This window comes from Poecile atricapillus, chromosome 2, assembly GCF_030490865.1.
Source record: "Poecile atricapillus isolate bPoeAtr1 chromosome 2, bPoeAtr1.hap1, whole genome shotgun sequence".
NCBI lineage: Eukaryota > Metazoa > Chordata > Aves > Passeriformes > Paridae > Poecile > Poecile atricapillus.
Window position 1 is genome coordinate 33,438,017 of NC_081250.1, and position 27,914 is coordinate 33,465,930.

The following is a 27,914-nucleotide window of genomic DNA, read 5'->3' on the forward strand; positions in this document are numbered from 1 at the left end:
TTAAATTCACCTCAAAATGGAATGTTTCAAATCATGAAAGGGTCTAAACATAAACATTATTTAATGTTAAATACACACTAAATTTTTATTAAGCATTACACTAGAACTACTTTGGTATAAAAATACTTTATTTTAAAGCTATGAAAGTTATAAATATATGTAGTTAAACTTTCTACTCACAGAATGTTTGCTATTTTAACATTAGTGATTTGTTTCTCCTAACGAATCTGAATTTTATTCGAAATGTTTACAAGACATTATTACTGTAATTTAAAAAACCCATCATTACAGGGAGCTGTACTAATTGTGATGTTTTATCAGTATTCATTTAACCTCTAGATTTTTAATGAAGGCAGCAAAAACAACTATTTTCTGATGATACAGAATTTCTTATTTCTTGAAGCGTTTCTGTGGTTGACCACTTCTTCATTAGTTACCTGCAGCATGGCACCTTCCTGCCAAAGAAAAAAAAAGTGTATCTGAAGATGTTTATCACATATGTCTAAACCAAATTACCAATAGGGGAACTTCAGCCATTTTAAAAAAAAAGTATAAGCAGTTCACTGGTGTGTCTAACACAAAAGGAACAGGACTTTTGTTAGCTGAGTCCACGTTCTTCAATGGGTAGCCTTTTAGAGGCAATGAACTTTGAAATTAAGGCATTTTTGGTTGCCTTTTTTTTTTGATAAGTTTTGTTGATTTTTATTTAAAAACCAAATCTAGTAAATAAAGTATGCCACCCTTACTCTGAATAACTCATTCATTACTTGATAAATTTCCATCAATTTTGAGGTGCAAATATTCAATGCAGTGAGAGTAAGGCTGACTAAATTTGGCACTAAGGTTTGTTAGCTGCAAGAACTATAAAAAATGGTGGAAACCTCAACATTCTAGCCAAATTCCAATTTACATATATACATTGTATGCTTATGAAATACCACCTGCAGTTTCATTTGAAGGTTTCACTTCCCCTCCTAAAGAACTGCTTATGCAGTTGTTAAAAGAATGGACGACACATTCCTTCACAGAGGCAGATGTATTCTGTGGTACAATTTTTCCTTACACGTAAACAGTCTACAGTTACTTGGGAACCTTCAGGATGAAATGTGTTATATAGAATAGATTACAGCAGACAAGACACATAACAACATAGTTCATTTTCAACAGCACAGAACTACCTTCATTGCATTACCTTGCAACCACCATAATGCATAGACTCCCAAGAAAAAAGAAAATGTTGCAGGATGCAAAAATAAAGTTGTATGATTTAATTAACTTGTGACCTACCATTTAACTACCAACACCAGGGATGGAACCCTTGCAAAGCTTTACTAATGGACACTTGCAGGTCTCATTTGTTCAACTGTAGCAGTGTACAGTGGCAGCAGTCTATGCTTGTCCAGGGTTCATATCATAGCTAGATTCCAGTAGGAAAAAAATATGTTAAGTAGCTGAAATTAACAATTCTTTTTGTAAAAAATTTAATAATACAAGAAAACAGGATTCACAAGTTTCTTTTCAATTTGTAATTGTTAACTCAAATCATTGCTATGTTAAACTACATAACAATAATCACTATACTGGAAGAATACTGTCATACATTATTAGTTTCTTGGTTTTGAAACATTAAGAAAGAAAAAGTAAATAAGATCTTACCTAAAGAAGTTTAACTGAAGCTTAGAACTATTTTGCTCTACACCCTCAGCCTTCGTTGCCATCCTTATAAACAATCTACCGTAGTTAAAGCTTTGCAGAGATACAGCACAGCTTTTTAAGACTGGCTGAACTTTTAGTGACGTTTTCAAGAGTTCTCTTGTACTAGACCTGCGTCCCTGGAAGAGTACCTTGCTGGGGGTTTTTCCTTTCCTTGCCATTGAAGAAGCAGCATCTAAAAAATCTAAAAAGGTGTTTCTCCTTGCAGAGATACCCCTTAAGTTACCTAGATATTTTAAACCTGGTAATTTACAGACAACATACTTTTTCTCACCAGCATTAAATTTTACACGTACAACAATAGCTTTGTATTATGTGGGACCTTATACTACCCACTCCTTGCCTTATTTTACAGTATTAAAAAAAAAATCTAAAATTACACAATATTTCCTTTAGAATTATTTTATTAAAATCATAAATGTACAACAGCTTCTTAACTCTACACACGCACTTAAATTTTTAAAAGGAAAACGTTATGTCTTATTACACCATGATCCTGGCTAAAAGCTTTTCAAAACTTTGAGAAAAATCTTAAAAAAGGTTTCACATGTCACCTGAAACTTACAAATTTAACATTATCAAAGGAATGCTTCTACACTTACAAAGACCACTAGAAAGAAACAACAATTAAAAAGCTAAGAAACTGTCTCAAAGGCATTTTTACAATCCTTCCTCCACAGTAAGGTAATGTTATTAAATAATCCAAATCCATTCACAAAATGGCTCTCTGCATCTGCTCTGGTGTCTTCTGCCATACCACTGCATATTTATGCATGACTGAGATAAGTGTTTCCTTAACATTGTTATTTCGATAACCTGAAGCTGTTCTGTTACCTCTGGGCTCTCATCCTCTCCTATTTATACAGTGAAGCCTGTTTCAACAGAAGTAAAGAGTAAAAAAATAGGTTATGAAATTATTCATCTAACCATTTTTTAAAGGAAAGATAATATCCTAAAAAGCTTTTAACTCCTGCAGCTACTCTCAAAAATCACTGCAATTATAACACTTAAAAACATACTTACCCATGGCATGCTTGAGGAAACTCAGTAACGGCTCCTCCCTCCATATCCACCACTTCCTCCACTGCCCCCTGGACCATAGTTTCCTGCAGTTGCAGAACAAGAAACAGAATGCTCCCATCAGTACATTTTTCAGTCTAGGAAAGTTTCTGAATGAAACAATCAATCAAAGTGACTGAATGAAGAGTAACATCAGCTTTACATCCAGTGACAGCATATACAACAAAGACTTCTACCATTTCACTGTCTTCCTCTAAAGAACCTCCAAAGACTGCCACAGGAAGAAACTACATGTTGAAATCTTAGAAGATTCAACAGTGCCACACGTAATTTGATGCACTGTGCTGTCTTAAGCCTGTGAGGACTGAATTTGCTTGCAAGCTAAACTGCAGAAGAAAGAGCTTCATGTTTCTGTTTCCATTCCACAAACCTGGTATTTAACATTAAGTAACATTTAGACAACGAAAAGCAGGAAGTGTCAGAAAAAAAGACACAGGAGGAGGATAAAAAGAAATCACAGCAAACATGCTGCAAATTAAGTAACTAGACTCGCCACAAATAACGTGAGCTGACAGCAAACAACATGAAATAGAATCCTTTAACTCAAAACTGTGAAACACTGTGGGAAAAGTTAGTACATTTTATCTGTTTCAAAATAGTAATTTTCCCTAAGACAAGCTTTACAATCTCAAGATGAGACACTAAACCCAACTTGCAGAAAGAACACAGACACTGCAGTCCATCTATTGCAGAAGTTACCGAATTTCTACATGTCCATCTTGGAATCATAGAGACTGACCTGGGCTGGAAGGGACCTTTCAAGGTCATCTTGTTCCAACCCCTCTGCCATGGGCAGGGTTATCTGTCACTAGACCAGGATACTCTTAAGCCCCATCTAACCCCACCATGAACACTACCAGCAATGGGGCAGTCACACCACCTCTGAGCAACCCATTCCACTGCCTCATCACCCTCACAGTCATTTTTTTCCTAATACCTAATCTCAGCCTAGCTATTTTTTTAGTTCTAAACAGTTACCCCCCTACGTCTTATCTTCTATTTCCCCTGGAGTTCTAGAAGTCCACCCACTCCAGCTGCAAGGAAACATACACAAGATGAACAATACCTCCACCATATGGTCCCCCCATGTTCCGACTGCCACCAAAATTTCCACTCTTCATCGGACCATAATTTGAAGGTTGTTGGTTGTAGTTGCCAAAATCATTATAGTTTCCACTTCCGTAATTGCCTGTATTATCAACACGAAAGTGTAGAAATACCTAGGTGAACTAAAATGGATACAACACTCCCAAGATACCCCATTATAAAAATTCTAAATTAAGTAAAAAAATCACACATATATTCCAGCAGTGCGTGCACCAAACAATGTCTTCATTCTATTTCATACTACTTGAAAAACAACAGCTTCCTTACACAATACTTACAAACACCCCTCCCTCCCCCCAGCCTCAAATGACTTGCAGTGATTTGTAACTGAAATGCTTGAAATGTTACCTCCTCCATAGTTGTCATAACCACCTCCATAGCCTCCACCCTGGTTGCCATATCCAGGTCCTCCTCCACCATAGCCTCCTCTTCCTCCACCATAACCAGGACTGCCACCGAAGTTGCCACCTGTGAGAACATAATCCTTTTAAATTAACTTTTCAATATAGAATGCTTTCAATTTATACACAAAGGATATTTCTGTTTAGAAGAACAAAGAGAAAGAATAGTAGTTTTGTAAAGGAATTTCTATGAACAGTATTTTTTAAACCACATACTCCCACATCAACTCCCACCCTAACTGAACTATGACCAAATCCCACCAGACTGCCTAAAGACCTCAACTAAAAGATTTAATTACATCTTCATTTTCCAGGAAATTTAAGACTCATTCCTGTCCTAAAGGAAAGAAGGGTTGCCCAAGAAATAACCATACCATTTGCCCTATGGAAATTTGACATAAGCCAACAAACATGTGCACTTCTCATAGCCAAAAAAATGGCTCAATAATTCAGATAAACTTTATACATACAGATATAAGTATGGAAGTGTTTCTTAATGACAGAAAAATCACCACCAAAACCGCAAACTAACCTCCAGGTCCTCCACCATATCCATTATATCCGTCACCGAATCCACGGCCACTTCCATATCCATCTATTGAGAGAAAAAACCCCAAAGGACTTCAATTTACCTGCAGCGAACTAGTCGAATTCTCAAACCCTTATGACCTTAAGAACTAAATCTCAAATTACCAATTAAGAACCAATCATTGCTCTACATTTTTCCTTTTCTTGCATTTGTAAGTACCCAGTTTTAAAAGGTCAGGCAAGCACTCCATAGAATCAGAGAAATCTCTGGCCTGTTTAGCAAGTAATTAAGTTTAGGTTACTTTTGGCTTTCAATAGAAGCTTAAAAAAAAAAAAACCAACCCAAACAAATAACTCAAAAAACACAACCAAAACAAAACCAAAATCAGAATACAACTCCACTTGCAAGTTACTTTTCCCAAGAATTCTCTTCACTGCTATAGCTATGTTTAAGTTAAACAGCGCCACAGCATCCAAAGTTATCCAGAACCGGAAAGACAGTATTAATAAGGTAAAAAATGTAAATGCTACAAACATGCCTGTCTTACCGGCTCCCCCTCTGAAATTGCTGCCAGGTCCTGGACCAAAGTTGCCACCGCCTCCACGAGCATCACCAAAACCGAAGTTCCCTGTATCAGTTTAACGTTTATAAGTAGTGAGATTGTTGAAAGTGAACAGAAAAATCAACCACAAACCATTAACCATTACTTGTACATACCTCCTCTCCCACTCCTAGAATTTTGAACCTCCTGCATTTCCTGTCTAGAGAGAGCTTTCCTTACTTCTGCATTATGGCCATTGATGGTGTGATACTTCTGCACTGTAACCGTATCAAATAAAAGGCTATCAGCATTTAACTGGCAACAAGTCAGAGTTTAGACTTCCAATACAAACACATTCTGAATCATAAAGAACACAAAATACTGTATGTTTTTTAAACAAGGTTGACCGTACTTATTTGAAATACATGTTCCCCCACAATTCAGCAACCTATGATGTAGTAAATATACAGGCACGTAACTAATCCCATTATCTGCAAGTTTAGCTTTACACTAATCGATGGTGCAAGAATTAATACTATCCAAGGAAAAAGTGAAATTACTTACATACAATTTTATCCACAGGATCATGGTCATCAAATGTAACAAATCCAAACCCTCTCTTTTTACCAGACTGTCTGTCAGTAATGATTTCAATAGTATCAATTTTTCCATATTCCTCAAAGTAGTCACGAAGGTGGTGCTCCTCAGTGTCCTCTTTAATACCACCAACAAATAATTTTTTCACAGTAACATGAGCACCAGGTTTTCCAGACTCCTGTTAAAAGAACTTTTTAAATTAGCACTAAGAAAAATGTTTTCACAAAGCAGTAGTATTACCAGTATTTCAAGAACAGAATTCAGATAAACTAGGATTCTTCAAGCACTAAGGTACAGCCCTTTTAAGAGGCTTGACCTTGCAAGCTCATTTAGGGGGCCTTCTGAGAGGAAAGTAACACAGCATTACTTGGAGATTTTTCCTCCCCCCTTTATGTCGAAACTCTATAAAAGCTCTGAAAAACTATACAGATCAACTGTTTGAAAAGAACTGCAAGTATTTAATGACTTAAGTTAGAGCATGATTTTTATAATTATTTAAACGAAAATGCATCAGCTTCTTCTGCCCAATTCCTCAACAGCAGTGAACCCACATTACACTTGTATCAAGGTCCTTCAAGCTCAGCAAATTCACAACTATGCATTTTAACCCCATTAAACAGTATACAGACACACTGCTGTAATTACCTTTTTCCATATGCTAACCAACCCTGCATTCTGCAGAGAATGGAAAGAAAATTGGGATAGCTACACAGGGGCACCAATGCTCACAATTTCCATTTCCCTATACGTTTGGGACATTCAGCTCGAGTTCATCAGTCCAAATGTATTAAAAACCTCAGTCCAAGCTTAATCTGGTAAACCCTCCCAGAGCTTCCGTGTGGTGAACGGAACTTGCCTTATAATCCACACTTGCTCTTCAAGTACCTCTGTGCCACAGTAACCTGGCTTACAGGTTCACCTCGTTCCTGTACCCTGAAGTGGAAATCAAGTATGCCTGGGGCTAAAACCAGCACAAGTCCACAGATGATTCTCTACATCATCACTGGAAAAGCTTCCTTGCTACATTCCCAGTTTTTACTTACCTTTTAGAAATACCTCAAGAAGATCTTGGAATAGTCACAAAGACTGACATGAGTTAATTAATTTAAGGCTTAGTAACTATTCCAGAGAAGAGTTACTTCAGAATTTGCATAATTACAGACATTCAACACGTTTTCTACAACACTGTTTTCAGACCCCGTGTGTCCCTTGCAGATATGATTCCATGACCAGAATAACATTCAATGTAATTCACAATAAAAATAGATATTTATGTAAGAGGCCAAAAGTGTGGGAAATAGTGCCTCATCTATGGGCTTTTAACTAGGTAATTTAAACCTAGGTTATCTCAAACAGGAACAATGCCTTTCTGACCAGAACAGGAATTTTTCAAAGTAGGAAAAGCATCTGCTTTCAAAGCCATACTCACCTCTCTAGCCACAGCTCTCTTAGGCTCAACCACCCTTCCATCAATCGTGTGAGGTCTTGCAGCCATAGCTGCATCAACTTCAGCCATGGAAGAGAATGTTACAAAACCAAAACCCCTTGATCTTTTGCTTGCAGGATCCCTCATTACCTAAAACAAATAAACACATTTAAACCACATATAATTGTCTAATGTTAAGCTTTTTGCTAACAGCATCTGGAGTTAAGTGTGTAAGCTTAATTTACATTTTCTTAGCTTTGATTTCAAAATGCAATTACAGTAAAGTACCAGGCTCTGCTGATTTAGTATATGAATGACACTGCTTGGGATCAAAGAAATTGAAACCTCTGGTGTCCTACAAACTCAGTTAACTCAGAAATGCTGCTAGATCAGGGAGGTACATTTATATTTATGTTCGTTTGGGGGGGGAGCGGAAAAAAAAGTCATAGACATAATTTCTTTTGAACTTCATGAAGACCAGACTTTAAATCTGTGTTATGATTTACTACTCCTAAGACAATTCAGCGGAGAATTTCTCTCAGAGCCACCATCCCTGTCGGTATTTAAAAGACACACACTGACACAGTGCTTACAGAAATGGTTTAGCTGGGTAAGCACTTCCTAATGCACTTCAGCCAAAGATATTTCAAAGTTCAACTACTGAAATCAGTGGTTAGAGATAATCTGGGAGAATTCTACAGAAAACAGATTGTGAATTCTCCCTAGCTCTTATCAAGTTTGCAAGAGAAAAATGTATGCATTGCTACAATGGACTGAACTGTGTATAAACCAACCAACAGTAGCATTAAAATCTAACATTCCACCTTCTCTAAGCTATTCAGAAAACAAACTCCCCATTTAAATTTCCTTCACATTCCATGCCATTGCTATGTATTAGTATGCTAAACTTACCACACAGTCTGTAAGCTTTCCCCATTGCTCGTAGTAACTCCTCAAGCTTTCTTCTGTGGTTTCAAAGCTTAAGCCGCCAATAAACAGTTTGCGGAACTGCTCCTTTTCCCTCTGCCACAGAAAAAAAGATTACATTAATATAATTTAAAACACCTCTTCTGCATTAGCAAATCAGACACTAAGCAAGATTTTCTTGAGTGTCAAAGATGAGACCTAGCTCTTCTAAAGGTTCTATCCCTATTAAAGAAATTAAGCAATTTATGCAATTCTGCAGGTCCACTTTTACAGATTTTTTCTAGTCCTTATTCCCATCTCTCCCTCTAGATATCAAGAGCAAGGGACCACACTTGAAGTCTTTCAGAATATTCCTCTCAAAGACCCATATGAGATGCTTTTTTAATGAAAATGAAAACAAGAACTTCGGGATTTGGTCTTTGGGATTTGCTTTTATTGCAGAAAATATTAATTAATTTATACTACCTGATTACATCCCAGGTAACATTCATTTCTAAAAACCATTCTGGCTTAAACTGTTTTACATGAATACTACCATACTATTCATCAAATACATTGTAAGTAAAAAAAAAAAATTCAATAAATATAAATATGTTCTACAACAGGTTAACAATTCATATTTTCTCCATAATTACTAAAACAAATGAAAGCAAATCATCTGTAGAATTAATCTTGGATCCCACACCACTGGAATTAGCAACAAACCTATACACCCTCAACAGCAGTATTAAAATAATTCCCTTTAAAGTAAAATGTGAATAATACATATTCATATCCACTAAGTTTGACTAAGTCAAACTTTCAGTAAGAATTTATTTCCTTGCAGAGAAATTATCACTGCACTTGTTCAGCAGAAATCTCTTTTGCAATGACAAGCACATTATAAAAAAGCCCAAACAAACCCAACAAAAAACAGGACCAGTAATAAGGAAATGCATTTACTGTTTTGTATTTCGTGGTAAACTAAAGTAGAAAGGACAACTTCAACTTTTACCAGTTCAAAATACTTGAGTAACTTTCTATACTGAGCAGCCCTTTTAATTGCCGGGTTCTACATACAGAAGTATCACTAGTTCATACATGTGAAAATTTCATGCCAAACAATTTAAAAATGCACTAAAAAGTAGTCCCCTTCCACAAATTACTATTTTCGAATGCTGTTTTGAAGAGAACTCAAACCAAATCACTTCAGCTTTATACTGTCAACTAGCTTTAAAAAAATCAAGAAAATCTGCTTGGGTGCTTGGTTGTGTGTTTTCTTTAGTGTGGTGATTGTTTTTTATGCAAATCAAACATAGCAGCAATAGGTGTAACTGACAAGCACAGCATGATTAACTGTGCAATGGGCATAAACATAAATTTAAAAAGAAAACTAGAAAAACAATGAGGCTAAGAAAACAACAAACTACTTCAGTGCACATATGCTTTTAGAAGTATTAAGCCAATCTGCATGTAGACCAACACGTTTTCTGAGATCGTCCAAGATAGGCCTGCATCAAAATGCATATAACAGAAGACAATTGCTGTAGGCAGAGACAAACCAGCTTTTTTTTTCAAAATACACCTCCGTATTACCACCTTGACACACTGCAGTCTGACACAGAAATCAACCTTCTCCCCTCTCTCCTCCAAATACATCTCTATTTGAGACTGATCAGTCCAAATTTCTCTTGAAAATAAATACTTGGAATCTGCTGTTGGATCTATTTTTTTTTCTGCTAGGAACACAAAGAAAGCTAGTACTGTCTCCTCCTTGCACAGACAGGCAAAATGAGACAAGTTTAAAAGCAGCAGACACATGTTTTAAAGCTATTTCCTTTCACCTTATTCCATAAAAGTAACAAACGAAAGAACACTGCATATTAGACAAGTATTTAAAAAAATCATACATTCATCATATGTCATACTCTAATTTATCAATTTTGACTACGATGGCAAAGAAAAAATTTTAAGCAACAATACTGGAAAGAAGAAAATAATAAAACAAAAATCCTCCCTTTAGCTCTGCTGCTTTAGAATTAGGGACCACTTGCTTAAACTTTCACAGGTCTACAAAAGACACTTTTTCTATATAATCAATTGCTATGCACTTAATAATGGACATTATTATAAAAATATTAGAATCATAAAAATTTAGCGGGTAGGTAGGATTTTTCCAATGTTACGTTTTCCCCTGAAAACAGCTAAAAACAGAACTCAAGGAAAGAATGGAATCTACCAGCTGTAACAATGATAAAAATATACTACATGTAACAGACATTGAAGAGAAGAGTAATGCACTTACAAATGCATTTAAGATCATGTCCTACCCAGAACAGCTAGTTCACTAGCTAGTTCACATCAGAACACAGCAATAATGAAATTCATTACCAGTTCTTTAACGAAAACTATTGTGCGACAACAGTACACACATGCTGCTCCACTACCACGCAAGCAATCTCTAGATGCGGAGAAGCTATCTGTCTTGAACGAGCCAATTTCAAGAAACTCTGGCTAGCCTAACACTAACCTCCCACCAGAGACCAGAGAGTTCTGCCCATCTAAAGTATGTGCTGAAAGTGTAAAATGTACAACAACAACTATCACCATGCCAGTACCTCTTAGAATCCTGAGGTTCTGAGTATTTCTAAAATACTCTTTTGGTAAAGACACAGATACCTCATACCTATGAAGGACCAAAACATAAAAGCTGGAAGTAACACTTAATTCAAGATTTCCACAACAAGCAGTAGTATTGTGGCAGAAACCAAGAGCCAGAGGAAACTTGTACAACCTCTGTAGGATCTTCATCCGCGTGTATTTCAAGATTTCCTTCACTTGCTTGAAGAAACTTAAAAGGACAGGAAAACGCATAACCCCTACTGAAAAACTGATCACCAGAGCAAGGAAAGTTGTTTTACAGCAATAACCTGTGCACACACAATCCACGCTGACTGCGGAATTAAGAATTCGGGTAACAAAAATGTTTAACGGAGACAAGCGAGGGGGATCCCTTAATTCCAAGGCTCTGCAACCCCTCAGCGGCTGCTCGCCCGCCGCCTGTGACGGCCAGGACGCAGCGGCCGCGCCGGCTCCGCCATGTGGCGGCAACGGGAACACCGGAGTCCCGAGCCGGGCGGGGAAAATGGCGCCCGCGAGCAGCCGCCGCCTCCAGGGTGAGCGCTGCAAATTGCTTCTAGCGTGGACCTACACACACGGTATTATGTCCTTTCCCGCGCTCCTTCTCGCCCCCGTGGATACCAGACGTCTACAGGTGGCCCCCACCCTGCCCCGCTCTGCCGGAGCGATCCCCACTGCCCCTCGCAGCCGCGAGTCTGGGCCAGGCCGCCATTTTACCCCTCCCCTTCGCCACCGCCATTACCCGTAGCGCCGCCTCGGCCGCTCCGCGTCTCGCGGGGCCAAGACGGCCCCCGGCCCGCGGGGCTCCAACTCCCCCTCCTCCGACGACACCTCAGCACCACCGCAGCTAATAGCCATGGCCACGGGCTCAAGAACGCGCTGTCCACCATGCGCGGTTACCGCAGCTTCCGCCACCTCACCCGGCTGCGCGCCAGCCCCAGTCGCCGCTTCCAGAACCTTCCTCTGCGCAAAGGCATCCAGCATCCGCCCCGCGTTGCGACCCGGCAGCAGCGCCCGGACTTGCGCGGACAACTCAAGCTTGCTTGTAATTCCCAGCCCCGAAAAAATTCACTTCGTCTGCACAAGCAATCGCGTCTCCCTCCTTAAAAGCAAACTCTAAATCCTCCCATTCCACGTACCATGTTCTTCATGGTTTACGTATTCCTGCTCGAGAGTACCGTACAACCAGTCGGTAATGGCTGCCTGCGCTGTTACGTAATTTGAAATTCAGCTTCGCGTAGTGTTAGCGCCCTCCTACTCCAGCCCGGGCTCGCTTCCGAGGTTTAATTAAAAAAAAAAAAAAAAAAAAATAGAGAAAAAAAAAAAAAAACAAAAACAGGATCTGGAGCTTAAATATCTCCAAAGGGGCCGCAGTTCTGAAAAACGCCCCTACGTGTTTTTATCATGTAATGAAAAGTCATCGACTCCGTTAGTAATGGCCGTCTCCGAAATGAGCCGAAGGAGATGTCCTCGTAGAGCTTATCCGCTTCGACAGCCGCCGGAAAAAGCCGAACCAGGAATGGAAGCCCATTCGGCTCGCTTCGGTAATTTCCGGAATCTGCCGCAGCACGCGAAAATTGCGCTCGGCTCCAGCTCGGCAATTTCCGGACAGAAAGACGCAGCAAGTCATCGACTACTTCAGCCAGCTCGGCAGTTTCCGACAACCGACAGGCTCGCGAGACGTGCCCGAGCGCAGCCGAAGCGGCCTCGAACGCTGCTGGCACCGTGTCAGTTTGTTTTTTCCGGAAATTGACAAAAGGCCCCGAAGGCTCAAACCTCGGCGTTAATATCAGTCGGGGGGGGCCGCTCATCGCCCCCCGAAACCTCGCCCTGGCCCCCCTTCCCCCTCCGCCCGGGCAAAAGGAAGTGAGAACTACACAGATTTTGACACAAGCACGACACGTTGCGGGGCCCCGGCGGAGGGAGGCGGACTTCGCCGCAGCTCGCTCCGCTCTATCCCGCACCGTCGGCATCGGGCGCGCCGCCCGCTCCGCCGCTCTGTTCTCCTCCCCTCCTTCATCCCCTCCCTCCCTCCCTTCTTTTTTCTCTCTCCGGCGGCCCTGCACGCACCGCGACAAAGGGTGAGTGCTGCCGCCCCGCGAGCCAGAGAAATGGCGCTGGAGCGGCTCCTTTTTTCCCGCCCCCTCCGCTCCCTCTCCCTTCCAGCCTCACCGCGGATCCACCCGCGGATCTCCCGCCCGCAGTGAAGCCTCCCCAGCGGACTCCTTCGACCCCTTTTCCCACTTATGAATGAGTTTTCGGGCCCCAGAGCTCTGCTGGTTTCCGAGCCCGCTTCCCTCCCCCCGCCCCTCGTTCACGCCCGGGCCTCCTCGCCGCAACGCGGGAAATGGCCGCGGCTCCAATGGGGGTCCCTCCAAGCGAGCTTCAAAGCTACCCCAGCGCTCCTCGCCCGCCCTCCCCGCGCCCGGCGCCCGCCCGGCCCCACCGACCGAGAGCCTCGCTCCGCGGCGGCGGGCAGCATCGGCCCGGCGCTCATTTGCAGCGGCGGCCATGATGGCGGCCGCGGCTCCCAGGGTCCGCCAACCCCGTCCGCTCCCCCAGGCTTACCCAGTCGCTTTCTCTGTCGCCGCGAGGCATCTTCCTTCTTTTGGACGCCTGGCGCGGTCCTGCGCTCGCCCCGCGTTGGAGAGACGTCTTGGCCCCCCTCCTGTGCCGGCGGCGACGACGGTCGGAGGTTGTAGCGGCTCGCGCGTAGGCGGCGGCGGCGTCGTGCGCTCTGCCCCGTCACAGCCGCCGGCGCGCAGTGCTCGCCCAGCCCAGCCCCGCCAGCCACCGCCGCGCCGCTCCCCGCCCTCCGCCTCCCGCCCTCCCTCTCTCTCTCTCTCTCTCTCTCCCTCTCCCTCTCCCTCCCTGCCCCCACCCCCCGCCTCAGCCCCCCGCGGATGTCGCTGTTGCTGCCGCCGCCGCCGCTCAGTGCGCGCAGGGCGGGAGCCAGGAGGAGACGGGAGACCCAAGCGGCTGGGCACCATTGAAGTCTGTATCCTTCTCTCTCTCTCTCCCTCTTTTCTCTCGCTGCAGCCGCCTCCTTTCACCCCACTCACCCTCGAGTCCCCTTCCCTGACTCCCCTTTCCTCTGCGGCTCGCTGCGGGCCGCCGCGGGGAGATGCGGTGCGCAGCCCGCCTGCCTCCCCCCACCCCCGCTTCCTTGGCGGTGGGGGGTGGCGGGCGAAGCGGGGCTGTCGGGGGGTCGGGGCTGTTGGGGGATCGGGGTCTCGGCACCCGCACGGGAAGGGAGGGAGGCCCCCGGACCCGCGGTGGCTGTCGCCCCGGGGAAGGAGAGCAGCGCCGGGGGCGGGGGCAGCGACACCCGCGCGGCAGACAAAGCCGGCCCGCTGGCGGTTCCTGCGTGGGCCCGGCCCGGGGGTAACGTGAAGGGACGGAGGGAAGACGGCGTGGAAGGGGCCCTGTCAGCGGCGGCGGAAGCGTCCCGGGGCCTGCGTCCCCGTTACCTCGCCCGGGGCGGCCCCGGCGGCCTCATGTGCGCCCGCCGCAGGCCCGAGGCGCAGCCACCTCTAGCAGGCCTCCGCAGGACTGCCTCTGTTTTCTGGTGGGGGGATTGTTACTGGGTTTTGGGTTTGTTTTTTGGGGTTTTTTTACCCCTTTCTGCTACCTCTCAAGCGGGGACACACAAGGCAAGACCTCCGGCACTGGCGCCCTGGCCCCGGCCCTTCTCCCATCTCGCCTACCCCACCGCCCATGGGACTACCAAAACCCACCTCCCGTGTCAGGGGAGGATTGGGCGGGATTGCTGAGTCCGGGAGGCTTTCTGGTCTTAAAGGACTTTTCTGCCTTACCCAGGCATATGGGGAATTCTAGCAGTTCTATAGCTTTCTGCGGGGCGGGGACAATACATGCCTATGGAGCTGGTCGGTATGAGAAATGATACGGAAAAGGGGATGGATTGTGTTCAACGTAATTTGCATAAGTTGAATATGTAGTATGTACATCTTAGCTGAGTTAATATCGTTGTAGGACCTTAACTCTTGCAACCTTGAGAATGAGAAGGCAACGTTATAGTTGCATTAAGATAAATATTTCCTGTTTATAAGAATTTGCTGTCATGTAAGAATTATGGGTGATTCATTACACCACGAATATGTATCTGTTTCCCATCAGATTTGCAGTTAATATACATTAGGTATATCTTCAACTGCTACAATCTGAACTCTTGTTCTATTTGGTTTAAGGAAATAAGCATCCCTGATGGTCCTCCCCCTTTTCCCTAGAAACATGACTATGCTTTTGAAGGCCTTGGGAAAAATCTTTTTTCAACCCTATATATCACCTTGTCAGTATAATTTATCCTGGCTAGCCTAATGGTGCATTACCGGGTTATGCCGGACAAAGTAATAATCTACTTTTTGTTCTGGATTTAATCCATGTAAGAAATGTTGTATGCAGTGAATACATGGGGGTTGGAACAAGGACCATGCTTGTCTTGGGATGCCTTTCTTTGAGTAATGCAAACTTCCTTTTAATTGTCATGCATTTTTCTAGTAAAAGCTCTGCAAGTCTGCAATAAAAATGGCCTCCAATAAAACTACATTGGTAAGTTCATGCACACCTAAAGTATATAAGGATTTAATCAACATATTTTTCTTCAAACTTATAACTTGGCATCTCCATTTAAAAGATACATCCACATCTCCCCTCCCCAGCATTATTCTGACCAAAATTTCAGATCCAGAAAGTAAGGCTACTAGAAAGGACATTGTCTTTGGTTTTAATAAATCTGCCATTTCTAAAGAGAAACTTGTTGGGAAAAAAGTGTGAAAGGACTCTGCACTATATCATCTCTCCTACAATAGAAAACACTAAGGATTTTTTTAGCCTCCTTTCAGCATACCATGTAATTCATCATACATGTAAAAAATAAAGTCCAAATCATGTATTCATTTAATTTCTCCCAGTGTATTTGGAGAAAATTATTTGCCTGACAAAAGGCAGTCTTTAGAGATGAAAAGTAACATTATTGAGAAATGATGTGGCATAATTAAGATGCCTTTTGAAATGATTTTTAACAAATAACAGTTTCTTTGAATTTCATAGGAGCAGAGATTATCAGATGTCAACCCCTCCTGGACCATTTTAATGATGCATTCATGGATCTCAAGTCCTCTAAAGCTTTGCTTGACATTAAAATATGGACTCCTAAGGGCAGTTGGTTGCTGGTTACAATTCAACTAATCATGATAAATAGTTTCATGAAAGACAGATCTATAGAAGTATAATGTGAGATATATCTGAGGTTGGGATGGGGAAGTAAGCCAAAAATATATGTGCACAATTCCAAACTTCAATAGTAGAACAGCTGGTTTATAATACACTCCAAAGGCCTGTTCTTAAATTTACAGAAGTGCTCAAGGTCAAAATATATTCAAAATTTGTATTAGCTCCTGCCTTAGAAGTGCAATGGAGTGCTTCCTCTGTGCTGTTTTAAAGTATTTCACCAAGATGAATGTCTAAACTTTATGTTAGTAATTGATTGTCCACTTATCCCTAATTTGAAGAAGAGGAGTTAGCCAGCCTGGGGAGGGGTGCTTTGTGGAGAGGAAAAAATTTTATGAATGCAGTATTTTTAATCTTTTGATGTTGTTTAGAATTCTGCTGCACAGGTCAGGAAAATCAGTTATGGTTCCCATGGGAACCATAACTCATCCTGCTTCATTATATATTTGCATGCAAAACCTAAATGTATTAAGGGATAGGGTAGCTCTAGAGCTGTAATTCCAATTTTCTTACACCTTGTATGTTAAAATTCTACATCACAGTGTCACATCAGTGTTTTAACCTTGCCCCTCAAAGAAAGAGTGATTATCTATAGATCTGCATCTGTCATATGACTTCAGAATGCAGAAAGAGAAATGAGCTATACATGAGCCTTCAATGGTCAAATGCCCAAGTTGCAGCTTACAACATGCAACCCTAGAGAAAAGAGCTTCAGGGGATCAAGTGGACATTCAGTATGCTTTAGGTTCAGTCAGGTGTCACAATTCACTTGTGGGCTGAGATTTGCATGGCCTTGTATAATCCCAGAATGTACAGGTTTTTAACATGTTCAGTATTTCTGCAGGCTCTGCAATCAACTGTTATTTTAATAGGCTCAAGAGTTTGAAGAGCAGTGCTGATGCACAAGACCTAATAAATCTCTAATATTTAAAACAGAAGCATCATATTATTTATTTTGCTATTTCATACTGCACTTCAAGAAAAAAAATACAGACCCCCCCCCCATGACATTCATTTTCCTCTGTGGAAGATACTTAAATCTTAGAAAGTAAAAAACCAAATTGTTGCTTTGATACAGAAATCCAAAACATTGATCTTTAAGTGACAAGAATTAGTGAAGCCGAAAAGAGTGCCAGAAAACAGTCTTCCATTGAATCAAAGAATTTTAGTCCAACGGAGAATACAGATGGAGATGTTCCCCACTTGTAGCCTGCTTGCCTCATCACCAGTAATTATAATGTTATTACTATGGTATAGTGAGTCTGTCTTTTTCTGTGTTGTCGTTTTTCCCTCTGCTACTTTTATTGTTTGTTTATTTTCCTCATATCTACCCCTTTCTATTTCACACTTCCATTTTTTGAAAGAAGCTGCCCTCATAGAAGCCTTGGACATCTTCATGTTGTATTTCCCTTCAATATCAGTCTTACATTCTTTTTCCTTTGGAGGCAAAAAAAGCCAATATGCTTAAGTTACCACTTTTCAGACATGAATGCTGTGGTCAAAATATACCTGGGATATGCAGGCACTTAAAATCTAATTGGAAATAGGTGCTCTGTTCTCTCTTCCATGCTCTCTAATCAAAACAATTGCCATGTGAGATATATACAGAAACTTGCTGTTTAAATGAGAAATTAGGAACTTTTTCTCCTCTTTGTTGGATGAACCTTCAATTTATGGGTTGCTAACCATAAAGAGTAAAGTATTTTGGGGAGGGGGGAAAATTAATTATGAAAAATAAGGGGTACAAAGACAGGGCTTTGGCAAGAGAATCATCTTCCAGTCTTCACTAAAAGAAGACCGTTTTTGTTCTGTCTAACATACTTTTTTTTTTTACCTTTCACTCATCAAGACAAAATTCTACGAAGTCTAAAAGTTTGAAAGTTTCAAAATTACAGTATTGTCAAACTAACCCACATTAGAGAGGACTAGAGAATGGCTATCAAGCAAATAGAGGTGCTTTGTGATATTTGCTTGTCTGTGTCCTGTTGTAGAGAAAGTACTTTAGTGAGGAGTTAGTTCTGTCCACTTTGATTTAGGGTGCTGCATAATTCTATGTTTTAGGAGCTTAATACTTAGTTTATGGCTGCCATTTGACAATTTCCTTATGAGGTGCAGTCCAAAATGGCAAGCAAACTGCTTTTGATCTGCTAGTCCTCCAGGAATATGATACAACATGATAGGTTTGTTCCAACTTTTTTAAGATTACAAACAAGGAAATTCTGAAATGTGTCCTTCTACTGCTATAATTATGCCTTATTAAACTGGGAATGCCTTGAGGATGATGTGGATGTAATATTTGTTTTAAGAACTTAAAGAATATTACCTGAACTATCAAATGTAAGTTTTAAAACACTTAAAAAGTTTTGTAAGTTAGCAAAATTCCATTTACTTGTTAAGTGCTGTACTTAAGTGTAGTAGTCTTAAATTTATGCACCTCTGTGACATCTCTTTGTAAGTTACATGGGTGCATGGCTAAGATCGAGAAGGGACTGTAGTAATGGAATGCTCCTAGTATGTGTCCTGTTCAATAGCTGCGGGTTATTGAGTATTTTGCTTATTGTAGCAGTACATCATAAACTTTGCTGCCATCAGTTTCTCCTTCTTTTTTTTTTGGAAAAGGTAGAAACCACCTTTTTTCAGTACCATCCCTTTTCTATTTTATGCATTTTCACAGTTCCCTTATTACTTCTCTTTACTTCTGCCTTGCCCTCTGCCTTTTCACAGGCATAGAGTTAACTTTTAGAAGCTTTCTGATGTTTTGAGCATGTAGCACTGAGAATTAAATTTTTAAGGGGAGTATAGTCACTGAGTATGTGGACAAAAAATTGTCACCTTTTTAAAAACTGGTGTTGGGTATCTCATTAAACAACTGAAAAAAACCCAAAAGATTAACATGTCTTGCTCAGGTTACCTGACCACATGCACTAACATGAAAGGAGTCTGAGCTTCTGGCTTTAGTGTTAATAAGCCAGTGAAGTAACTGTGTAAAGAAAAAAAAGAATAATGTCATTCTGAATTTCTTTTTTAGCACAAAATGGGAAAGAAACAGAATGGCAAAGGTAAAAAAGTTGAAGAGGCAGAGCCTGAAGAGTTTGTTGTGGAGAAAGTCCTGGACAGACGTGTTGTAAATGGAAAGGTGGAATACTACTTGAAGTGGAAAGGATTTACAGAGTAAGGCATTCCCTTTTTTTCTTTTTCTGATAGAATGATAAACACCATTGTTATGAAAAAACTGTGCAAACAGGAGATTGAATGATGGGCATCCACTTTAAAGAACCTTGAGGGAAGGGCATCCATAAATGAATAGTCAAGTGGGACAGTCAAGTATGAAAATAAAATAGAAGATAATTTACTTCATTGTTGGCGCTATATAAAATACTTGAGGACTTCTCCCAAATTCTTAGTGTTTGTTTTTTTACCGCTCTGATAGAGCTTGTGTCCAGAGCTATCAAGGTAAGATAGACTGACAGTTATTGTATATATAGCAGAATGAATGGTACTTCGTAACAAATCGTGCAGGAATGTAAACTGCAGGCAGCTGTAAAGCACAGAGTTTGCTTATTATTAATTTTCCTGAACTTTTCTCAAATTGACTGAATTTTCCTGTGGAAAGGTTGCCTTCATTAAGCATACTTGAAAGGAATTTTTGAGTGTCTTTCCCGGGACTTACATATGTACGTGAAAACTTTATAGTAGACTTAAGAAGCTCATTGTTTAAGAAGGAACGTAGTTGTATCTCCTTCCAGTGACACTTTGGCAGCTTGCTTTACCAGCTGAAGGAAGATTATGCACCTTGAATTTGTGCGTAAATGGTTATGTATGCAGTGATACTATTGTCGCATACCTCCCAAAGCGAGTGCATTGCAACATTTTGCACTCTGGCACCTGAAATGTCTGTAATGATGTGTGCATAAACACAAAGCACAATGTATTTAGTATTTGAGGGTCTGATTTGAACTTGTAATAATATGGTATTATAAAGGAAACTAATTTGTAGGTATCCTGCTGGTGTGGTAGTGCTGTGCCAATATTTGCGCACGAGAAGTGTAGTGGTTTTGGGAAACACTTGCGGACTTCTTAAAATTTTAGTTAGCAAAGTGCACACTCACTGAAACACATGCAGTGCCCAGCTCTGCCCACCTTTGTTCCCTCCTTCAATCAGTAAACTGAAGGAAGCAGATAGTTCTACATATAGTTGTGTTCAGTGCTTGGAGACAGCTTTTGAGTGTTTCTCATATATGAAAGCTTATGTATATATATATATGTATATATTAAGCTGTTTGTAATGACTGTTATGTACACTCTGTTCTCTGTAAATATTAGTGTTTGTATCATATTGTTTTCATGGACAGTCTTTAGAGGAACCAGAGAAGTGAATCAGTTTAAATGGACAGGTAAGTTTTGGTAGGGTGCAGATTGCTTGTGTCAGCTCTCATACCCCACTGAGAACACAGGCGTTGATGGAGCTGCTTTTTGTGTTACCTTCAGGTTAAGAACATTGTTCTTCAATACTAGTGGAGCATCCTTTCAATCATCAAATGCAGTACATGAAGGCTACTAAAAGTGGCAAGATAAACGTCCTTAGGGTTTAACAAAGCTACCTTAGAGAGACAAAAATTAAGTCGCTTATTTAAGGGGAGCCACGGGGCTAGTTTTACATTTTTTCTTCTTTACCTAGTTTTACGTAAATGTGTGTATGTTGCAGTGCTGACAACACATGGGAACCTGAAGAGAACTTAGATTGTCCAGAGCTAATTGAAGCTTTTCTGAACTCTCAGAAAGCTGGCAAAGAAAAAACAGATGGTGCCAAAAGAAAATCTTTGTCAGATAGCGAATCTGATGATAGTAAATCAAAGAAAAAGCGTGATTCTGTAAGTATATGTTCATGTGTTAAGCTTTTGTTTCCCTGCATCTCTCCCCTACCTTTCCATCCCCCAACAATCATACTGTGATGTTGAGAATGAATACTGAACACTGATTTAAAACTGAAAAAATTTAATTGCATTTGGATCTGTGGTTTGAAAAGGGTATGCTTTCATTATGGTTAATGAGACTGTCCAAATGGTTAGTAAAATATGACTGACTGATGTGATGATTAAAAGTTCTTACATTGTCCCATAACACTTACTGAATAATTGAAAGTAAGACTGGTTAAGAGTTACTAATTAATGGTATTAAGTGATAGGTTTAGATTAGAGCAAAAGGTCCATGAATGGAACAAAGATGAAGTTCTGGTTTGCTGCCATATTTAGCGTATGATTTTGAATAGGTGAGTGGCAAGATGGCGCAAAATGTGAAAACCAGTCAGTTACTTAAACTAGGACCAGACACGATGGTGGAGAAGGAGTAGAAGGGGTGAGTGAAAAAAGCTTACCTGAGAGGTCTGGATTTCTCCTTCAGTTTAAATGAGTAAACAACTTGACACATTTAGCGCTGATAAGTATAGAATAATGCACACGTAATAGAGTGTTCAATAGTTCACGTTTTCTTCTGTAAACTTTTGAACTAGCAGTTTGAAACCGCTAACACTGCCAATCATTTTCATGGACTGAAGACAGGAAAAAGGTTGGAAGGCATCAGAAAGAATAGTTCATGAATAAAAGAAAGAATATTTTGCTTTCTGTAGAGTCAGTTGTTTGATTTCATCTGGTACAGCAGTGGCCACTATCTCTAAAAGGATATTGTGAACCTATAAAAGAGGTAATACAGGAAATAGTTGTAGTACTTTTGTCGCCATTGTGATGTCAGTGAGCCAAGAAGACTTGAGGTGTTCCCTAAGGGTGCAGCTTCATTGTTGGTTTAGCCAGCCCAAGTCTGTTGTTTTGCTGTGTTTTTTCCACTTCCAGGTGTGCATTTTTACTTTGCTGCTTTTGTTATTTTTACTAACCAGGCTTGTTTGTTTATATACTGAAATTATTTTAGACCATTTGTTTCATCTATTATGTTTTCAGAAATAAATGCTGGGAATATGGATATAAAAGCCTTTATTATTACCCTCCCTCCCTCTAAATGACTTGGCCTGGAGATGAAAAAATCCACGTCATCTTTAAACAATAATACGTAATTATAGATGTGATGGGTTTTTAAGGCTATATTTTTTTGTTCTGGTACACACAGAGACACATACATCTATGTACAAAAATTTCTGTATCTAGAACCAAAACAGAAGTTTGTCTTAAACTAGATAACCATCTTCTAACTTACTAGGTTGATAAACCAAGAGGGTTTGCAAGGGGTCTTGATCCTGAGAGGATAATTGGGGCTACGGATAGCAGTGGAGAGCTTATGTTCCTCATGAAATGGTAAGTCTTACATCCACAGTTCTTGTCCATAAAGGGAGGGCAGGCAGCTGCACTTAGGCTAAAGAGAAAACTTCATTCCAGGAGTAAGACATAGAAGCTGGTGGTCTCCTTATTAACCTTGTATTCTTAGAAAAACATGCCTTCTATCTTCAATTAGGACTTAATCCCTCTTTGTTCAAAACTAGAATATATTTCATTTCTGTTGGTTCAGTTTTACTTTGAAAGATAGTTTGTGATAAAATAGGGAGAAATTGTCATTTGTATGGAAAAACTGGATATTGGTAATGCTCTTGCAGAGGGAATGGCAGGCAGAAATGCAGCTTCACGTGTTTCAGTAAGCAAAAGCCAGCTTCTGGATAGCCTGCTGTTTAACCAAGCATAGTGCCAGCTGTTCTGCATGCATCAAAGTGGAATTTGGAAGCAACTAGAGGAGAAAGCAGAGGTGGAGATAAAGAATAAACAATATGGAGAGGCTTAACATAATGGGCTAGTAAGAGGGGAGATTGATGTGGGGAGTTTATGTTGTTGGGAGGGTAGATGGGGGCTAGCTTCATTAGCTACAGTGTTAGAGAAGGATTTCTTGCTTTGTGAACAAATGGGATAAAATTAGTGCTTCTTCCCAATGTTGAGAAATCAAGAGATTGAATTGACATTTGCTGAGAGTCAGATTTCTTAAGGTGATGGGATAAGGGCAGATTTTCAGAATGGAGTCAAAAGGAGTGATCTCCTGAGACATGATTTGTCGTGGGATGTGCCTAGACTCTTAGTGCTGTGGGAGATTGTCTCCCTTCTGCCTTCTCAAATTCACTAAATCTTATGTGAAACTTAGAAAAGTTTCAAAACAAAGATCATGAGTGTTTGAATTTCTGTAGTGATAACTGGCAAAATCAAACACAGAGGACTTTTTTTTTTTGTTCAGTTGCAGTTGATTAGTTTTTCATATTTGGTCTTAGGTAACTGAAACAGATACAAGTTTGTAGGCATAAAGCTGACTTTTAAAGGGAGCATACACTTTAAAATGGAATCTGAAGCATATCAGACTGGCAAGCTTGCTTTGTTACCCCAAGACAGCATCAAGAATAACAGTATGAAATACAGGAAGTTATTTGCATAAAGAGTAAATGTAACTTGCATGTTAGTACCAGCTCTTAAGATTGGTCCTGTTAAGTCTTTGAGGCCTTGATTAGTCTTTAAGAGACAAAATTAACCAAGTTTTCTAGCTGACATTCTTTTTGGAACTTAGAACTTATCAAGAGCTGCTAAATGTTTTGAAATATTGATTATTTATTTTCTTAAATCCTGCTCTCTTCTACATCAGGAAAGATTCTGATGAGGCAGATCTGGTGCTGGCCAAAGAAGCTAATGTGAAGTGTCCTCAGATCGTAATCGCTTTTTATGAAGAACGGCTAACTTGGCATTCATGCCCAGAAGATGAAGCACAATAATTGTTTGCATTGCTTTTTTTATATATAAGAATATTAAAACCTGAAATTTGATTTATTAGCAATGTGAGAAGCATACATTCTAACAAGTTTCAAATTTGATATTTTTTTGAAGTAGTATGTTTTGCATCAACAGCAAGTAAATAAAAGCTTTCTGCAACTTGTTTCATTTATCACAAGAGAGCATTTGATACTACTACTTCCTCCATATTAGGTAAAAGGTTTTATAAAACATTGATGAACTTCCATAGTTATTACAGAATCATAATGAATGTCTAAACAAACTCACAGATGTTTTGTAGTCTTCTATACTATTGATGTGCATGTATCTTCTTTACCCAAACCTAGCCCTTTAAACCTGTAGGGTCATTCTTTTTAGTATTTGGGATCACTTGGTCTTAAGAAGACCAGGTGAAAACTAACTTTGTAGTAATTTGAATGTTATCAGACTGTATATTGTTTACTTTATTGTAAATACTGGTGAACAGTGGTCAATAAAATAGTTTTATATTCTTCCTTTATACTGATAGGCTGTGACTCTTTTGAAGCGGGGTATTTCTCAACTTTTGATATGTTAAACTCAATTTGTAATATATTTAACTGTAAGTTGTTTTCTTGGGGAGTAGGTTGATTACTAATATTACCCCACTGCTACTCTTATCACAATACTGGGCAAGTACCAGGCTTTGATTATTAGTTGGGGTTTTTTGTGAATACTGCCTGAGACACGGGTTTTTTTCAGTCAGGAAGGGCCTGTAAAGTTAATGTGCTTTGAATACTCCTATAAGTCACAGATGGCAACCACAAGACTTAGGTACAGCAGTTGGTCACAAGGCCAAGTAGCCTCTGCAGGCATACTAGGAAATATTTGGCATGTATTAGCAAAATTAGCCCTTGCTTTAATGTCAGGTCTTAATAGAAGCCTATACTGTACTCTAGAACTGGTTCAGATGGAATTATTCTTCAGGCCATCCCCTGAAGAATACTTTCATAGCTCAGCTTTTAAAGTGGAATATTACTTAAGTCATATACTTGGAACAAAAGGCTTTCCTTCTGTTTCAGATGGAATTTTAAAATTAGTCCTATAATCAGCTGCTTGGAGAATACCTTCAGAAGGGCAGAAATAAAGGGTGGGAAACTCAGAAAGTGTAAAGTTGCCATGCATTTTTTCACTTGCTTTTATCTACACACCATCTTCTCTTTGTGTTTTGACTACCATACTATGGTTTGCCTTAAGCTGTTTTTTATGTCAATGGCCGAGGTTATTTCAGAATTATCCTTAATTTAGAGTTTTGACTAAAAAATACAATACTATAGTACACTGTTGGTGTCAGTAGACTCATAAAATGGTTTGGTTTGAAAAGGACCTTGAAGATCATCCAGTTCCAACCTGCCTGCCATAGGGAGGGACACTTTTCCCTAGACAAGGTTGCTCAAAGGCCCATCCAGCCTGGCCTCAAACACTTCCAGGGATGGGTTGTCAACAACTTCTCTAGGCAACATCTTCCAGTGCCTCACCACCCTCAGAGTAAAAATGTATTCCTATAATATCTAACCTAACCCTGTTCTCAGTTTGAAGTCATTTCCCCTTGTCCTGTCACTACATGCCTTTGTAATTCCTCTCCAGCCTTGTTGTAAGCCTCCTTTAGGTCCTGCAAGGTTCTCTAAGGTCTCACTGGAGCCTTCTCTTCTCCAGGCTTAACAATCCCAACTTTCTCAGCCTGTCTTCACAGGAGAGGTCCTACAGCCTTCTGATCGTCTTTGTGGCCCTTCTCAAAGGTGAGACAGTTGGAATTGGCTGGGTATGTTTTTTTAGAAGATTAAAAAAAGATGGATATTCTTGGAAACCCTCATTTAATGTGCATAGCCTGAAGAGTAAAGGAAGGAATCCAGTCTGTGCTTGATGTTCTTTTGATACTGTTTCACAAATCATTACTATAAATATTTGTCCTTTCAATAGTTTGAAAAGCCATTTATATCATGAAACAAAGCCTGTCAGTGTAGAGCACCTACTTATAGTTAATCAGCAGTGGCTAAACTTGCTCTGTGAACTTTTTCCTAAAAATTTTTTTATTACTGGTTTTGGGCAGAATTCAGTCTCTATTTGTGGTTCTAAGAAAAATCTGATATCCCTGTTAACATGGGGTCACTTGCACCAGATAAGGATAATTTTAGCACTTAACTAATCTCTCTTGCCTGTTCCTTAGAAAAATCACCCTGACTTTGTCACATGCTTAATTAAGCCTTCTGCAGAGTTCATGGCTTAATTTTTGGGAGGCCTGTAATAGAAATATTTATACACCTAGTATATAGGATTCTGAGATCCTTGCTTTTTTATCCAGTAGCTTGATAAACAGATGGGCTTAAGAGGAATTCCAAAGCAGCTTGTGTTCTCCTGCCAGTTCCTTCAGTATGGAGTGCTTTGTAAAGAGTCTTAAAACCGTTACTGTACAAGTTGCATTTTACTGCCTGAAACTTTGCAGTTTCTGTAACTCGTTTCAAGTGTGGATATCAAGTCTGTGTGAAGTTGCTGATTTCAAGCAATACAGGTTAAACAGTTGTTTTTAATTATTGGTTATTGTTAGTGATAGACGACGATTTTTTGTTGAAAGGTTGGTTCTCCTCAATTTGTAACCCTTAAAATACAGATTTGTAACTAGATACAGCTTTTTACATTATATTTGGTTCTTCCTCTGACTTAATGAAAATACACTGTATTCACTTTTAAACAACTTTGCAGCTTGTTAGACAGTTCTTTAGATAGCTGATTTTTTTATGTTATAATGGTAAATATGCTGACTGGTATTTGTTTCCTTTTTTTTCTCCTTACTTTGTGTCAAACTGAGTTTTGCTAGTAATGAGATGCAACACTTTAAAGTTACAAGTTATGTAAAGTAATGCTGAATGTGCTGCATACATAGGCAAAAAGTTAACAAATGTTATTAATTTAAAATTAACTGATTAAATAAATGAGATATCTTCTGTAGTTAGTTGAGTTGTGCAAGGTTTCTCGTCATTGTCTCCTTTCTTATACCAAACCAAATGGGTTTCAGACTGTCATTTTGCTCTGTGTTAATGCTGCTGTCCCGAAAAAACCCCCCACAAACCACAGAAATCCCTGTTGTGCTTGCTCCAATGCTTCTCACTGTGGCTGAAGAAAGTACTCAGGTTAAATGTAACTGGGTAGTGCTAGATTATGTAAAATTGAAATCATGAACAGTTATGACATCATATTCTTTTAGCCTGGTTCCTACTTCTTTGCTAGAAAAGAATAAAACTCATGCTTTGTTAATTAGTATTGTATTAATTGCAAATTCATCAGAGTAATTGCTTTTAAATTGAATAAAACAAATATAGTACCTGCAAAAAACAATTAGCATTGCAAGTGATTTTTATCAGTTAAGCACAAATGGATTTGGCATGTTTTGTGGTAATCCTCCTAGATTTATAGTGCAGTTCTCCTTAAAACTGCTTGACAGTTTCTTAGCAATAGATTATAGTACATTTAGGACTTAACATATGTTATCATAACTTGAAATGTAACTAGAACTACGTTTTTCTTTTAGCTGCAAATTATCTTACTTGTTTACCTGAATTGGGCTGTTGCAGCATAAAAGATTGTACTCCTTTCTTATTCTAAGACCTTTCTCCAGCATTCTCTGTATTCTCCTTGTCATTGGTGTCCTCTTTCTGTTTAATATGTCTTCTCAGAACACTACCTTCTATTCAACACTTTAATTTGGCTGCTTATCTTAAGACATGTCTACTCTGCTGACAGGGCCAAGCCAGATGCCCCCAGATTTTTTTCTGAGGTGCCTCTCCTGAAATGGAAAGTTGCTGCACAGACCTGCTGCACCGTAGAAGCTGAAGTGCAGTACCATGGCAATAGGGATGTGTGGTTCCTGGAACAAAATGTCACAGAATCAAACAGAACCACGTTTTTCCCCATAGGTTTATAAAGCTATGTCTATACCGGCTCG

General features: G+C 40.1%; 2 protein-coding genes across 12 annotated transcripts; one reads left to right on the plus strand and one right to left on the minus strand.

The window, feature by feature from the left end:
* Positions 1-107: 107 nt before the first annotated feature.
* HNRNPA2B1 (heterogeneous nuclear ribonucleoprotein A2/B1) lies at positions 108-13,752 on the minus strand. 7 transcript variants are annotated; one of them, XR_009276794.1, is made up of 12 exons: positions 13,509-13,752; positions 8,307-8,417; positions 7,398-7,544; positions 5,936-6,146; positions 5,548-5,649; positions 5,378-5,458; positions 4,834-4,896; positions 4,249-4,368; positions 3,860-3,982; positions 2,737-2,819; positions 1,288-1,417; positions 108-455 (listed from the first exon to the last, which is right to left on the minus strand). XR_009276794.1 is itself a non-coding variant. In XM_058830856.1 (11 exons), the coding sequence occupies exons 1-10, from the start codon at positions 13,536-13,538 to the stop codon at positions 2,758-2,760; spliced, it is 1,050 nt and encodes a 349-aa protein (XP_058686839.1). In that variant the 5' UTR covers positions 13,539-13,752; the 3' UTR covers positions 108-455; positions 2,737-2,757. The 7 variants fall into 7 exon arrangements, 5 of the variants coding, with proteins under 5 accessions (XP_058686839.1, XP_058686836.1, XP_058686838.1 ...); XR_009276793.1 differs by having other exon boundaries at positions 5,369-5,458; XM_058830856.1 differs by lacking the exon at positions 1,288-1,417.
* On the plus strand, positions 13,000-26,924 carry CBX3 (chromobox 3). Of its 5 annotated transcripts, XM_058830866.1 has the most exons (7): positions 13,848-13,934; positions 15,459-15,509; positions 17,269-17,418; positions 19,219-19,361; positions 20,896-21,061; positions 22,398-22,492; positions 23,811-26,924. In XM_058830866.1, exons 3-7 carry the CDS (start codon positions 17,377-17,379, stop codon positions 23,935-23,937), a joined length of 573 nt encoding a protein of 190 aa, XP_058686849.1. In that variant the 5' UTR covers positions 13,848-13,934; positions 15,459-15,509; positions 17,269-17,376; the 3' UTR covers positions 23,938-26,924. The 5 variants fall into 5 exon arrangements, with proteins under 5 accessions (XP_058686853.1, XP_058686851.1, XP_058686852.1 ...); XM_058830868.1 differs by lacking the exon at positions 17,269-17,418 and having other exon boundaries at positions 13,801-13,934; XM_058830867.1 differs by lacking the exon at positions 15,459-15,509 and having other exon boundaries at positions 13,808-13,934.
* Positions 26,925-27,914: the final 990 nt, after the last annotated feature.